Raw genomic sequence first — 16,379 nt, forward strand, 5'->3', positions numbered from 1 at the left:
TTTTTTTTTTTTTTTTTTTTTTTTGCGGTATGCAGGCCTCTCACTGTTGTGGCCTCTCCCGTTGCGGAGCACAGGCTCCGGACGCGCAGGCTCCGGACGCGCAGGCTCAGCGGCCATGGCTCACGGGCCCAGCCGCTCCGCGGCAATGTGGGATCTTCCCGGACCGGGACACAAACCCGTGTCCCCTGCATCGGCAGGGGACTCCCAACCACTGCGCCACCAGGGAAGCCCCCACTTTACTTTTTGCAAATGTTTTTCTAAGACTGCTTTATGATTTTCTGTTATCTTTTTCTATTGAACAGGGTCCCCTATCTTATGTAGTCGAATCTGTCCTTGTTTACCTTTATGGTTTCCTCTATAGCTTTAAAGCTGGGAATGTGATTCCTTCTCTAGAGAGCAAATTAGCAGTTCTATTTTCTTAAAGTTTTCCTATCATTTGATATTTTTGCACTCATTTCCCTATACATGTGACAAGACTTTCTCCCATTGAATAACTCCTAAGTACAGTATTCTAGTAGAGCTAAAGAACAGTAACTCAGAGGCTTCACGACGGTGTTCAGGATGTTACCCTGAAGACCTCTGTCGCCCACGTATAATACAAACTCTTTAAAACTGGCTCAAACTTTGGCTGCAATTTCTCTGAAGAAGCAGCCTAAATGCTCCGGAGTCATCACAGTTCCCATCCTGCGTATACCCTATGAAAACCTGGAAACTCTGAGCCTGCTTCCTTCCCCTTGAATCTTGCTCAAAGTTAAACCAGGTCCTGCTCACATCCCAGAGTTATGCCTCCTCAGAGGACTGGGGTCTGTTTCTTATTTAACCAGTCTCCAAAGAATGTGATTGCTTCATCTTTTGCCATTTAAGCCAATCCCAGTTCCTCTCCTGCCACTGCGATCTCAGGATGAGATGGGGCAGGTGAGATGGGTTAAGAACCGGGGCTCAGAGCCTGGGGGTTCCAGAGAGCCACTCCCTTCGGAGAGAAGTGTATCAGATCTGCAGCTCAGCCTGCAAAAGTCCAGGACGCGTGAGGGCATGGAACCCCTGGGAGCTCCCAGAGCCAGGCACCTGGGCCCCTGAGCACCGGCGCTCTGCTCTGGGAAGTCCTAGAAAGATGACTCCCATCGACCCCCAGGCATGGCTTTGGGAAGAGCAGGAATAATCAGGGGTCTGAACTGAAGTGTTAACCAGCTTCCTAGGCTCTCTGTCCTTCCATCTTCTTTCTAAAATAAACGGGATTATTTTTCCATCTCACCCCACCTTCAGAATGCTGGCTGATCACTGCAAATACTTTAGCGGACACACTCTGCACCCACGCCCCACATCGCTGTGTCGGGCTCGGGGTGAGCAGGAGAGGGAGAATGGAACCGAGGGCAGTGGCCCCTCATCCAAGACACGAGACAGTTGTGCTCAATCTCTTGCCAGGTGCAGAGGACAAACAAGACATTTAGTCAGTGGCAGAAAAGTCAGTTGAAGAACATTATATTTCCAAAGTAATACATGCTAAGATTTCCTTTGAGCCCCAAGTTCACTGAGGGCAGAGATTCTAGAATGCATTTCCAAAGTCTTCATGATGAATTAAAGTCAGAATTTCAGACGGATCTCTGAAGGGAAGAAAGCTATCGTTACTATTATCGATGATGGGATGCCAAGCACACGTAGTGCAATTTAAACCGTTCCAAGTGCTTTCTCCCCCACTCTCTCACTTGATTCCTGTCCCCATTTGACAAACGAGAAAAACTAAATCCCAGAGAGGTGGAATGACTACACTGAACTCCCACAGCTAGTTAGCAGGAGAACCCTGGCTCCTGTCTGCTTGGCCTCAGGCCATCTGCACTCAACAAGGAAGGAAAACATAATCAGACTAGGCTGAAATGTTCATCACTTAATCTTGGACCAAACCAGCAGCCCTGCCCCTGCATGTCACAGACCTTGCCGAAGCTGCCTTTGCCCAACACCTTGATGAAGTTGAACTCATCCAGGCCCAAGCGCTTGGCCTGGCCTTGCCGGACTTCACCATTCTCGCCCGGGCTCGCCAGCTGGCCGTCGGTGGATGCTGCTGCCCTGTGCTCCTCCCCTCGGTTGTCAAATGACAAGGCCTTCCGGATGTTGTTTTCAAGTTCTTTTATTTCTAGGGCCAAGGGTGACAAGATACTGCATTAGCGCATACCTCACGAGCCCTTCCCATTAGGATTTAATACTCAGAATTTACCCCCATGAGCTCTCAGCCCTCTTTCTGGTTCTTCACAGCAGCAGACCCAGTGGGGCATCCCTTTACGTGGCTTCATTTGCTCTGCACACTTTCCTTGGCACCTAACGTACAGCAAGGCCTAGGCATGCAAAGAGGAGGCCGTCCCCGCCAACCAATTCCTTCAGATCTTCCTTTTACTCTGGGACCAGGCCACCTCTCCGAAAGCCCCCTTCAGCCAGTAGCCTATTTATTCCATTATTCTAGGTGTAATGGAGGAATCCTGGCTTTCTCTGGAACCTCACAGAGTCCCCAAGGCAACAGGTACCCTTCCAGTTTCCTTTGAAAATTAGAACAATGACTAATGGAGAACCATTGTTACAGTAATTATTGGTGAGGTAATTATTTCAATAGCTGGGACTAAGAAGCCTTTACCTCCTAAGGGACTTTATTTGGCCTTGTTGCTGGGTTTATTCTAAATACCCATCTTACACAAGGTTATTTAACAAAATGAGCAATGGGCTTATCATTACCAAAAGAACTGCTTCCCAAGAGTGACATGCTGCAAATTTACCTAGGATGGGACAGGGATTCCTCAGTACAATTTCACAACTACGACACAGCCTTGTGCCCCTCCAGAGTGTGTGACCTGAATTACCTGGGGATGATAAGGCTGGATGATCCTTTGACCTTTTCTATTTGAGGAAGCTTTATTGTTAGCTATATATTCACCAAGACGCACACCCCTCTGTGTAGAAATGGGCATCTTAAGCATAACCCATTTTTAAAAGATGCTCGTGAATAACTGGGATCACAGGAAGGGAACACAAACTACTGACCCTTGGGAACCAGAATCACGCATTAGTGACCACGTGCTGCTTGACATAAAGACAACTTTGGCTTCTTTTCAGAAGGACTGAGGCCCATGAGAGCTCACTCCAGGAACCTGGAGATCTTCCTTGGATCTGGAGTTTGACTACTCTGAGATGTGTCGGGGCAGGGTAGAGGGGAGGGGTGAAGACAGCTTCCGAGTCTACAGATATGCCCATGCCAATTCTGCAGTTTTCTATCTCTTACTCTTAACTAAGTATAACTTTTGGTCTCAGCACAGAGCTTCTCAGCCTAACTTCCAAGGCAAGTTAATAAATGGATTTTGGGAGACAGAACTTGGATGCTTGGGGATATCAAAACTTGAAGAAAATGTCTTTCTATGTGTTCTTACAACAGAGGGAAGAGGAATAGTGCCTTATTTCTGCTCTGCAATAATGCCATGTCTTGCTAAGAGGGTTTTCACGTCCCTTTGTGCTCACAACACTGCTGGGGAATGCCGTACTTGCACTGACTGGGGCCAAAGAGAAGTCCTGAGGGGCACGGTGTCCTGCCAAGGCTGGACAGCACTCTGGGCAGGGACCAGGCCTAGAAACCCGGGCACCTCATCCCTTACTTGGGGTCTCTTTACATTATGACCCTGTCTCCTAGAAGCTCTCAGAGGAGCTCTCAGCATTAAAAAAAGGGAAACATGAAAATACCCACACTGGGCCGGGATAGTACCTGCTTGCTTGGAGGCCCCAGAGTACCGTCAGCTTACTAACAGATGGGTCAAACCTCTTTTGAAATGAAGCAGAGTATAAAGATGCAGAAAGTAAACCAGAGCAGCATGAAGAGGCACTCAGACCAATTATTCTGTGGCCTCAGGACTGGCATACCCCCTTGCAGCTGTTTTATTTACTCCTAGGTAAGGGCTAGGGTCACTCCAAGGGCTGGGTCACAGTGATGACCCCCAGGGAGGGTTCGATGGCATGGATTCTGAGAATGGGGTCCCTATGCCAGGAGGGGCGCAGTCTCACCCTTACCACTGACTTAGTTCCTGACCTTTGGACAAACCTTTTCAACTCTCTGCCTTCCACTTCCCACCCTGTAACCTGGGGACAGTAAGGGAGCATGGACAAGAGAGTCGGCGTGAGCATAAAATTAGGATAAGGAAGACGAAAGAAAAGGGGCTACAGAACATCAAGGCACTCCTGTTATGATCCATTAATGATGGTGAATGTTCTGCCGATGCAAAAATCCCTTCCCAGTGAGATCTGGTTCTGGTCACCAGAGGGGAAGGTCTTAAACGTGTAAGTGCCTCCTCAGCCTTGGCATCCCTGGATGCCTGTAGAATTCAGAAACCTCTGATGACCTCCAGCACATTCTGACAGGGAAGGAAACGTCCCGAGCTGAGCTCTAGAGGGGAGTCAGTCCTAGAGCTGGCTTCCTCCCCACTGCTTCTCTCAGGCTCTTCGCCAGCCTCACCTTCCTATCCCCACCCACCCACGTGGTAGACGCCCTCCCCCCCCCAACCCCCGACTCCTGCCCTGTTGTCAGGTTTCGGGTACCTTGATGAGAGTCAGGGAGGAAGGAAGTGAGACTCAACTGAGCCGTGCTGACGGGCCTGGGAGCAGACGCTGGGCAGCGGGGTAAGAGAAGGGCTTCTCCCTCTCCTGAACGTGGAACCAGGGAGAGGCAAAAGAAAAAAAAAAAAGAACCACAGCACCCCAGCTCGCTCTCTCTCACCCTGCCTGGGGGGCATTTCAGGCTGGCACAGCCATTTAGTGCCTCACCCTCAAGAAAGCCTTGTAGAGGGCAAGCACAGCTAAGGAGTCAGCTGGGAAAGGTCACCCGGAGACCCTCCAGGGCTGCCGGCTGCTTCTGCTCACAAGGCCATGCTTGGATTAAGAGGCCTCGGGCTCCCTCGTCCTTCCAAGGGCAGAGCTCAGAGGTAAACGAGCAAATCTGAGAGTCTCACCTTGGTCACAAGGGGAGGTGGGGGCCGACTTGGATCGATCTTCCTCAGACGGTGAGCTTCCAGAAGCAGGCTGCGGGGACTCAGCACCAGCAATGAGCTAGAGAGGGGGAGAGAACGAGGGGAGAGAGGGATCAGAAGGGGGCGTGGGGAGTCTCCCTGAGGTCAAAAGCATCAAGAAGCGATGCCAGGGCCCTAGGAGTCCCTGGCGCACAGGAGCAGTTGCTGAATTGACAGTTTGAAGGCAGAGACTCAAGGTTTCATTTGCCAGTTAAAGGGAAGAAAACAAGAGATGTCAGTCTGCTTGATTTTTATTCTATCCAAATACAGCTGACCTTTCCAAGCGAAGCCCAACCTTCCACGAAACCTCCTTGCCTACCCAAGAAACGCAAGTTACCTCATCCAGTGCAACTTGACACTTGCCTCTAACAGCTGCTTGCCATTTATTCATTACTTTGTTCAGCTTCATTTAGTTTGGGGCTCGCTACTCAGGTAGACTGTAGGTTCTCTGAAAGTTAGACCCTATCTAGTATTTGTACTGCCCCTGGTGATTGCAGAGAGTGATACACACAATAGAAGCTCAATAAACGTCTTCAGGTGTATGGGTATCTGTCGGCAATTGGCAAATTTTAGCAGGACACCCCCAGTGAAGTCTGTTTCCCAGCATAGATGCTGGCATATCCACTTTAAGTTCCCATTTAAGTCAGAGGTTTAGACTCAGAGATTGCAAGCCCTTCTGCTCCATTTTACTCTTGATCTACCTGCTATGCACACACATTCTTTCTGGATGACGGACTACTTGCAAGGGGCAATGTTAAGGGAACCAACGCTCTAGCAAGCCTGATGCTCCTGCAAAGAAGCCCTTGAAGCTTCTGGCCAAGAGCACTTGTCTCCCATCCTCTCGTACTAACTTGAGCTACTATTTGGTTCACTTGACTTTTTCCAGCTTTGGTTCACTTGACTTTTTCCAGCTTTTGCATTAGAAGTATCAAAGCAATAATAATATCAGGACTGAAGTCCTTTAGTCTTTGACTTTGTTCCTTCCTGAATTTCTGCATGTTGGCTTCTTACCTCCAGGATCTCCCAAATCCAAGACAGATAGACAATGCCTGGCTACTGCCATCATGGCCCATGTAAATACAGGGGAGGGGGCAGGTACTGAGTTTTCTCTGAAATGTTTCATGACAATAAGGATTCTGCCTCAGTTTACTTCTAGCAAGAAACAAAATCATGTCCCCTGAACAGGGCTCTCTGTAGAGCTCATAAATGTGTGTGTTCAACACTGTCATCACAGGCTCTTCGTCTAACCCGCCTCCTCGGTGGAGCCTCAGCATTCTGGGTGCTGACATTCTGCTTGCAACTCCAATGTCTTGGGTCAATAACTGAAGTCCTGTTTCCACCAGGGGGACTGACAGAGCTGAGAAGAGCCACCAGAAGCACAAAATCTCACAGTTAACCAGAGAAGAGAATGTTTTTTTTCCTCCAATCCTTAAAAAACTCCTTTGTTTATTGGAAAGGTAAGGAAGAAGTTTAAGAAGATGGAAACAACCCAAACCTTCCCATTTCAGGGAGAAGGCTCCTCTGAGAGGCAGCAGGGAAAAGGCGTGGGCAGCTTCTAAAATGCCCTTCAGAAGGTATTTCAAGCGAAAATTCAGGGACATTTAGGAGTCAAGTTGTAGAGGCGCCCAGAGTCAGGCTTGTTTTCTAGTAAAAAAAAAAAAAAAAAAAAAAAAAATACCGGGCAACAAGGGCCACCCACCCCCACCAGGATTTCTTGCCCAGTTAACATGGTTCCAATTTTCTCATAACTTAAGTCTTTCAGAGAATTCTTACATTTTCTAGGCTAGGATCCAAGGCTAAGAAGGGCCTTCAAACAAAATGCTATGGATACCTTTAGCTCTATTTACATCTGTGGGCCCTGACTTACCAAAATAACATTTTAGCAAATGGAGCTCTTCCTACTGACATTCAGAATGCTACATGGATAGAGACAGGGCTTTGGTCTCCAAAGACAGGCCCAGATGTTTCATGTCGCGGGACATAACAATATTCCTCGGGCAGCCGAGTGCCGGCACTAACACAAATCTTCTTGGCTTGCTTCCTAGAAAAGAATGTGGTTCCCGCTCTTCATCCATTTAGCCTCATTAAAGTGATACCAGAGGCAAAGTCTGAGCACTGACGTTGCTTTCATGCCAGTCCTGGAGGCAGATAAGTCTATTTCTAGACTGTCTAGAGTCGAGTCTTTTCTGGAGGGAATTCCAGAGTCCTCATCCTGAAGCTGACGTTCCCCTAAGAAACAGCACACTTGAGACTTGCTTAGCTTTTCCCCACCTCTGGAACCGAAGGAGACTTTCATGTTACCTGCCTGACCTTTTCTTTTTTCTTTTTTCTTGAAGCACGTGCTGCTTCAAGTCCAGTGTCTCAAACCCAGCAGTCTCAGAACTTCACTCCAAGTGACTCTCGGGAAGCCAACACAGAGATGCTGGCTCACAAAGAGCTCCAGAAACACCACCAAAGAGCCAGTTACCTTTTTCCTCCTCTGGCCACTGTTGGTGATTTTGTCTGGAGTGACGCCCAGGTCAGCCAGCACTTTGGCAATGCCCCTGGCGTCCACGCCACAGTTGGGAGCCACGTTGGTCTCGCAGCGCCGGTGAACGTTCATCTTGCAGACTGTAAGGAAGCACAGAGGAGAGGCTTCCAAATGGTCATAGCCTAAAACATTACCTTATTTTGTGCTGGTTGTAAAAGGAACACATGTTCATTTGTTAGAATTTGGAAAGTGGAGAAAGACAAAACAAGAAAAATGAAAGATCACCCATCATCCCCTCACACAGAACTAAAATCATCCATCAAACCACCATATGGAGATAACCAGCTTATGGATAAATAAAAATCACATTGAAATTTCCTTTCAGGGAGCAGAACACTGACCATAGAACTTAACTGGTTTCTCTGAAGAAAGTTCAATTGGATGCTGAACCCAAATGGGTCCCCTGTACACAGTTCACTCTATTACTCTACTGAAATGTGGGAATATTCCCGAGAGAGGAATGCCCACAGTACAGCCTATCAAGATGCTCATCTGAAAACAAGGAGACTGAATGAGGTGATCTCCAAGGCCCCTTTCAAATCCAAAATCTGGGTTCCAAGGGACAAAGGCCATGCTTGAATGTCTTTGTTTTGTCCACATCACTTCACTGTCCTTGGTGTAGGACATCAAAAGCGAAGACGTAAACTGTTTGGGTTTCCAGTCCAGCACATAAGGAGCTTGGAAGTTGCTGTTCTGCCCTAATGAGTAAAAAGCTGAACAAACTGGAAAATCAACAACTCTTCTTAAGATTTATCAGAGAAGTAAGGTCACAGGGCAAACCACTGCCCTGAGGGAGAGACAGACAGGTAACTATATGAATCACAACTTAGCGGAGCAGAAACTCCCGAGCAGCAACCCCGTGGAAACCAGTGCAGGGTAGGGAAGCTGGCACTGAAATTGGCGAACTGCTAGGGTCCCAGAGTGGACAAGTCTGAGAGGCAAGGCCTCTAGGCTGACCCCGTCATAGGGGTCCCCGCACTCTGGGAGCTTTACCTCTAATTGTCTGACCAGGTTTCTCACGGTGAACATTGGAGAAAAATTCCCTCCTGCTTATGACAGGGGGAGAGGGAAAGGATTTTGAAATACACCAGAGCACCCTGTTCTTAACAAGGCCTACTCTCAGGAGAAGCTATTTTGCCAGAGACTAAACTATTGTAGTTTTATCAGATGCTAAGCAACCTGGGGGAAGGGAAATACCCAACTCCAGCCCATGCTAGCTATCCTGTCCCACATAAGGTGGAGCGGCGGGGGGGGGAGCCCTGAGAAACATGTGTAAGGCTCGTAGTTCAGAGGCACAGGCTCACAGAAAGACTGTGATCTAATCACAGGACTACGGAATGCTTCCCCTCCCCCAGCACCTTAGCACCATGTTACTAAAGGCCTTTTATTGCAGTTCCTGTTACCCAACACATCATGTCTATCAAAAAAAAAAAAAAAAAAAATTACAAGGCATACTAAAAGGCAAAAAACAGTTTGAAGAGACAGGGCAAGCAGCAGAACCAGACTGAGACATGGCAGGGATGTTAGAATAACCAGACCAGGAATTTAAAACAACTATGATTGATATGCCACGGGCTCTAATCAATAAAGTAGACAGCATGTAAGAACAGATGGGCAAGCAGAGAGATGGAAATTCTAAGAAAGACTCAAAAGGAAATGCTGGAACTCAGAAACACTGCAACAGAAATGAAGAAGGTCACTGACGGGTCCAGTAGTAGAATGGACATAACTGAGAAAAGAATCTCTGAGCCTGAGGATATGTCAATAGAAACTTCCAAAACAGAAAAGCAAGGGAAACATACTGAAAAAAAAAAAAAAAAAGGAACAGAATATCTAATAAATGTGGAATGATTACAAAAGATGTAACATATGTGTATGGGAATACTAGAAGGAGAAAAAAGGGAGAAATGAACAAAAGAAGTATTTGAAGCAAAAATGACTGAGAGTGTCCTCAAATTAAAGTCAGACACCGAACCGCAGACCCAGTAAGCTTAGAGGACACCAAGCAGGATAAATGACAAAAATCAAAACCAATAACAAACTACACCTAGGCATATCATATACAAGCTGCATAAAATCAAAGGTAAAGAAAAGTAATCCTGAAAGAAACCAGAAGGAAACAACACCTCACCTACAGAGAAAGAAAGATAAGAATGACATCTGACTTCTTCTCAGAAACCACATAAGCAAGAAGAGAGTAGAGTGAAATGTTTAAAGTACTGAGAGGGGGAAAAAAATGCAGAATTCTGTAGCCTGTGAAATTATCCTTCAAAAGTGAAGGAGAGGGCTTCCCTGGTGGCGCAGTGGTTGGGAGCCCACCTGCCGATGCAGGGGACACGGGTTCGTGCCCCGGTCCGGGAAGATCCCACATACCGCAGAGCGGCTGGGCCCGTGAGCCATGGCCGCTGAGCCTGCGCGTCTGGAGCCTGTGCTCCGCGGCGGGAGAGGCCACAGCAGTGAGAGGCCCGCGTACCGCACACACAAAAAAAAAAAAAGTGAAGGAGAAATAAAGACTTTCTCAGACAAATAAAAACTGAGGGAATTTGTTGCCAATAGACCTGCCTTGCAAGAAATGTTAAACGAAGTTCTTCAGGCAGAAGGGGAGAGGCAGCATGTGGAAAGGAGGGCCTCTGGAGTCTGGAGTTCCCGAGTTTGGAGGCTATTAGCAAAAGATGGTGGATCGCTTGGCAAACAGTGAAGCAAATACTAGACGTAAAAATATAGTAGAAAACTGTTTTGGAGCAGCTGGCCAACCCTTAACTATACCTGGACGGGTTCTTATTGGAAAAGGAGTATTGACTAAGTTGTGCAGAAAAAAGCCTAAAGCAAGGCAGTTTTTCTTATTTAATGATATTCTTGTGTATGGCAATATTGCCATCCAGAAGAAAAAATATAACAATTAACATATTATCCCCCTGGAAAACGTCACAATTGATTCTCTCACAGATGAGGGAGACTTGGGGAATGGATGGCTGATCAAGACACCAACTAAATCATTTGCAGTTTATTCTGCCACTGCCACTGAGAAATCAGAATGGATGAATCACACAGACAAATGTGTTACTGATTTGCTCTCCAAAAGTGGGAAGACACCCAGTATGAACGTGCTGCTGTCTGGGTTCCTGACTCTGAGGCAACTGTATGTACGCGTTGTCAGACAGCAAAATTCACACCTGTTAATCGTCGTCACCACTGCCGCAAATGTGGTTTTGTTGTCTGTGGGCCCTGCTCTGAAAAGCGACTTCTTCCCAGCCAGTCCTCTAAGCCTGTGAGGATTTGTGACTTCTACTATGACCTGCTTTCTACTGGGGACATGGCCAGGTGCCAGCCTACTAGATCGGACTCTTATAGTCAGTCACTGAAGCCTCCTTTAAATGATGTATCTGACGATGATGACGACGATGATAGCAGTGACTAAGGGAATATTTTGAAATATTTAATCGGATGTGACTATCTGAGAAATCAGCTCTGGGGGGAATGTAAAATCCTGAGCTTTCTGTCAGTTTTGCTCTAGCAATGAATTTGCCTGCGAAACTTTTAACCTATGTGCCTCAATATATTCTATAGAAAGTAGGTCCTGTTACCATCCCCCAACCCCAACTGCTGCTGCCACTCTCTCCTCACCTCCCCCAGCTCCCTATTCTTCTACAGGGATAGACTATTGCGAATAGATCAGAAAAGTTTTTGGTTTCTTATTCTTGTTTTAATTCTACACTATTTTCTTGAATGGTTGGGAAAAGATGTTTATTTAACATACCATGTACTATACTGTTGTTTATTATATGTTCTGTAATATGGAAAAGCAAAGAATGATGGAAAAGGAGTATGATGTGGTTAGCTAATAATGTTACTAGCTTTTTTCTAACCATCCTATCTAAAGGTTAAGACACCAGTAACAGAAATACATGCTTTGGAAATACTTTGTTTGGCTTTTTCATACACCAGGTGGTGTCTTATCATAATACCACTGTTGCATGTAATAAGCCCCTACCTTCTCACTTTTCAGTTTGTTTTAAAAATACACTGGTGCAGGGCTTCCCTGGTGGCGCAGTGGTTGAGAGTCCACCTGCCGATGCAGGGGACACAGGTTCATGCCCCGGTCCGGGAGGATCTCACATGCCGCGGAGCAGCTGGGCCCGTGAGCCATGGCCGCTGAGCCTGTGTGTCCGGAGACTGTGCTCCGCAATGGGAGAGGCCACAACAGTGAGAGGCCCACGTATCGCAACAAAAAAATAATAAATAAATAAATATTAAAAAAAAAATACACTGGTGTTCTTTGAGGTGTAAAATGAATGTTATAAATGGGTGTAATTAGAAAGTACTTCTCATTTGACAGCTACAAATAACTAAATTTAGAGGTTCTTTATTCCATATGAATAAATATTTTCCATAAAATAGTTGTGATTACTGTATATTTTTACTTTTTGTAGGTACCAAATTATAACTGTCATTCTGGGGAATCTGGTTTGAAATTTATCAAATACAAATTGTCACTGCATTATTTCTACTTTTAGTGAGACATATTTTTAGGTGTAAATCTTCTGCTTTAACATTGTTTCTAGAATGAAAAATCTTATACAACTTCTTGAAACTAACCAATCTCTTTTAAAAAATCTCATGCTAGAGCACAGATCTACTCAGGTTGAAGATTTGGAAGAAATAATGTATGAGAATGGTTAGGAGCGACCAGTTAAGTTTGACTAGACTTCATATTTGTGGAAGTATTTTCTATTTCAGTGTGAAACTATCTTGAATTTACAAATATAGTATTATATTTTATAAAGTTTTGTAAAGTCCCAAACAATATTTCTATTTTTGTAAAACAACTGTATGTTTAATCTGTTTCTGAAATCATTTTGCAATCTATGGAAACAGAGTAGCAATTGATCTTTCTAAATTGTGAACTTTATTGAGTCAGTCTAGATTACTTTTATGAAGAGGTGATTTTTCAGTCTTTGCTTTTGAAGCAGCCATTAGGTTGAAAGTATATTTACCATATAAAACTTGATGCATTTTGCGCTACTCTCTCCATTTGTATGCTGCAAATAACTGTAGTCTTTCAAATATGAAAAATCAGTCTGAAGTTTGTTTTAAATTCTAAATTCTTTTGTTTTAAAATCTTTAAATCTGGATATATTGCAAATGTCATGAGAGGTTTGATTTAGTAACTTGTGATGGAGGATTCTTTGGTTTGGTTAAGGCACTAACTTTACTTTTAAATTGTGAAAGCACCTGAGATATATAGATCTCCCTGTAGGAAATGTGAAAGAAAGGCACAACAGGTTTTTTTGTTTGTTTTAATATCATATGGACTTCTGTTTCTAAGCAATATTTACATATAATCAATAAACATATCCAAAAAGGACCATGAAATCTGAGAAGTGCTAATGGAGACTTGCTGGTACATAGGAACCTGGCAAATTCAGGAACCAAGGGGAAATGTTCTGAGAAAACATTTATGTTTGCAACCTCTATTGACTCTGTTTTTACAATAAAAAATATTTTATAACTTAAAAAAAAAAGTTCTTCAGAAAGAAGGAAAATGATATCAGTCAAAAACTCAGATCTACATAAAGAAAGGAAGAGCATCAGAGAAGGAATAAGTGATGCTAAAATAAAAACTTTTAGTTTTTAAATTCTTACTTGATCTAACAGATAACAATTTTTCAAAATAACAATAGCAACAATGTTTTCAATGATTATGCTTATATGTATGTATAGAAAATATATGCTTATGTATAAGTGAAATGAATGACTACAACAATATAAGGACTGGGACAGAGGAACTAGGAGTATTTTGTTATTACAAGGTACTTGCACTACCCATGAAGTATTAGAGTGTTATTTGAAAGTGGACTTGGATTAGTTGTAAATGTACATGGCAAACTCTAGGGCAACCACTAAAATAAGAAGAGAGGAGGAGGAGGAGGACGAGGGGGAAGAGAACGAGGGGGAGAGGAAGGGGGAGAAGGAGAAGAGCTGATATGCTAAGAAAAGAGAGAAAATGGAATCATATAAAATGTTCAATTAAAACCACAAAAGGGGGAAAGAATGTGGAAGACAAAAATAGGAACAGAGAACAAGGGCATCAAATGGAAAACAATAGCAAAAAAGGTACTCATTAATCCAACTATGCTGATAATCAATTTAAATGTCAATGGTCTAAATACACCAATTAGAAGACAGGGATTGTCAGAATGGATCACAAAACAAGACCCAGTACATATCATCTACAAGAAACACACTTTAAATATAAGACACATATAGATTAAAATTAAAGTTACGGAGAAAGATATACCATGTTAACACTAATCAAAAGAAAGCAGGAGTAGCTATATTAATTTCTGACAGGGCAGACTTCAGAGCAAGGAAAGTTATCAGAGACATCAAAGGGCACAATGATAAAGGGGTCAATTCTCCAAGAAGACATTAAAATCCTTAATGTGTATGCACCTAACAACAGAGCACCAAAATGCGTAAGGCGAAAACAGCGAGCTGCAAGGAGAAATAGATGAACCAACTATTATGGCTGAAGACTTTAACACCCCTCTATCAGAAATAGACAGATACAGAAGGCAGAAAATCAGTAAGGACATAGTTGAAGTCAACAGTCACATTAATCAACTAGATATTTATTGACTGCCTCATCCAACAACAGCAGAACACACAGTCTTCTCAAGCTCACATGGAACATCTACCAAGACAGAGCACAATCTGAGCCATAAAACACATCTTAACAATTTTAAAGTAACAGAAATCATACAATGTCTGTTCTCAGACCACAGTGGAATTAAATCAGAAATCAATAACAGAAACGTATTTGGAAAAATCCCCAAATACTTGGAAATTAAATAACATACTGCTAAGTAACACATGGGTCAAAGAAGAAATCTCATGAGAAATTTTAAAATATTCTGAATTGATTGAAAATGAAAATACAACTTTTCATAATTAGTAGGATGCAGCAAAACCATCCTTGAAAGATACAATCTGCCAAAACTCACACATGTAATACAGTGTAAAAGATCTATATCTATTAAAGAAATAAAATCAGTAATTAATAGCCTTCCAAGACAGACAGTACCAGGCTCAGATAGGCTCACTAGTGAATTCCAGGACCACACACTTAAGGAAGAAATTATACCAATCCTCTACAATATCTTCTAGAAGATGGAAGCAAAGGAAACATTTCCTAACTCCTTTTATGAGACCAGCATTACCCTAACACCAAAACCAACAAAGCCATTACAAGAAAAGACAACTGCAGACCAATATCTCTCACAAATATAGATGTAGAAATCCTCAACAAAATACTATCAAATTGAATCCAACAATGTATAAAAAGAAATATATATCATGACAAAGTATGATTTATCTCAGGTATGCAAGGCTGGTTCAATATTTGAAAATCAGTTAATGTAATCCATCACATCAACAGGCTAAAGAAGAAAAATCACAAAGCCTATCAATGAAAAAAAAAAAGCATTTGACAAAATCCAACACCCATTCATAATAAAATCTCTCAGCAACAAAGAAATAGAGGGGAACTGCCTTAACTTGATAAAGAACATCTACAAAACCCTACAACGAACAACACGCTTAATGGTAAGAAACCAGAAGCTTTCTAGTTCCAAGAACAAGGCAAGGATGTCCCTTCTCACCGCTCCTTTTCAATATTGCATTGGAAGTACTAGCTAATGCAATAAGACAAGAAAAGGAGGTAAAAATAGTGCGTAGAAAGGAAGAAATAAAACTGTCTTTGGTTGCAGATGACATGATTATCTATGCAGAAAATCTGAAAGAACTGACCAAAAAACTGGAACTAATAAGTGATTACAGCAATGTTGTAGGATACAAGGCTAATATACAAAGCCAATCACTTTCCTATTTATCAATAATTATTAAGTGGAATTTAAAATTAAGAACATGATATCATTTGCATTATCACCTAAAAACTGAAATACTTAGGTATAAATCTAAGAAAATATGTACAAGACTGAGGAAAACTACAAAACTGATGAAAGAAACAAAAACAGAACTAAATACATGTAAAGATATTCCATGTTCATGGGTAGGAAGTCTCAATGTTGTAAGGAGGACAGTTCTTCCCAGTGTGATCTATAGATTCACTGAAATCTCAATCAAAATCCCAGGAAATTATTTTGTGGAGATTGACAAACTGATTCTAAAGTTCACATGGAGATGCAAAAGACCCAGAATAGCCAACACAATATTGAAGAAGTGTTGGACAACCAACACTACCTGACTTCAAGATTTACTGTAAAGCTATAGTAATCAAGGCAGTGTGTACTGATGAAAGAATAGACAAACAGATCAATGGCACAGAATAGAGAACCCAGAAATAGACCTCCGTAAACATACAACTGCTTTTCGACAAAGGAGCAAAGGTAATACAAGGGAGCAAAGATAGTCTTTTTCAACAAATGGTGCTGGAACAACTGGATATCTGATGAAAAAAAAAAAAAAGAACCTAGACACTGATTTTACACCCTTCACAAAAATTAACTCTAAATGGGTCATAAACGTAAATATAAAACCCAAAACTATGAAACTCCTAGAAGATAACATAGGAGGAAATCTAGGTGCCCTTGGATATGGCGATGACTTTTTAAATATAACACAAAAGGCATGATTAATGAAAGAAATAATTGATAAGCTGGACTTCATTAAAATTAAAAATTTTTGCTCTGCAAAAGACACTGTCAAGAGAATGAGAAGGTAAGCCACAGACCGGGAGAAAATATTTGCACAAGACATATCTGATAAAAGCTTATCCAAAATATGCAAGAACCCTTAAA

At 43.0% G+C, this 16,379-nt stretch overlaps 1 protein-coding gene and 1 pseudogene across 2 annotated transcripts in view; one reads left to right on the forward strand and one right to left on the reverse strand.

Moving 5' to 3' along the window:
- The window catches only part of PRKCE (protein kinase C epsilon), a 511,412-nt gene that overhangs the window by 158,989 nt on the left and 336,044 nt on the right, over positions 1–16,379 (reverse strand). For both annotated transcript variants that reach the window (XM_029231447.1, XM_029231445.1), the window contains exons 8-10: positions 7,498–7,640; positions 4,974–5,070; positions 1,929–2,128 (exon numbers count right to left, since the gene is read on the reverse strand). In XM_029231447.1, the coding sequence (XP_029087280.1) occupies positions 1,929–2,128; positions 4,974–5,070; positions 7,498–7,640 (440 nt within the window). The remainder of the gene's footprint in view (positions 1–1,928; positions 2,129–4,973; positions 5,071–7,497; positions 7,641–16,379) is intronic.
- On the forward strand, positions 10,106–11,194 carry LOC114900371 (annotated as a pseudogene).

Source organism: Monodon monoceros, unplaced genomic scaffold (assembly GCF_005190385.1).
Source record: "Monodon monoceros isolate NGI ecotype Baffin Bay Population unplaced genomic scaffold, NGI_Narwhal_1 Super_Scaffold_19, whole genome shotgun sequence".
NCBI lineage: Eukaryota > Metazoa > Chordata > Mammalia > Artiodactyla > Monodontidae > Monodon > Monodon monoceros.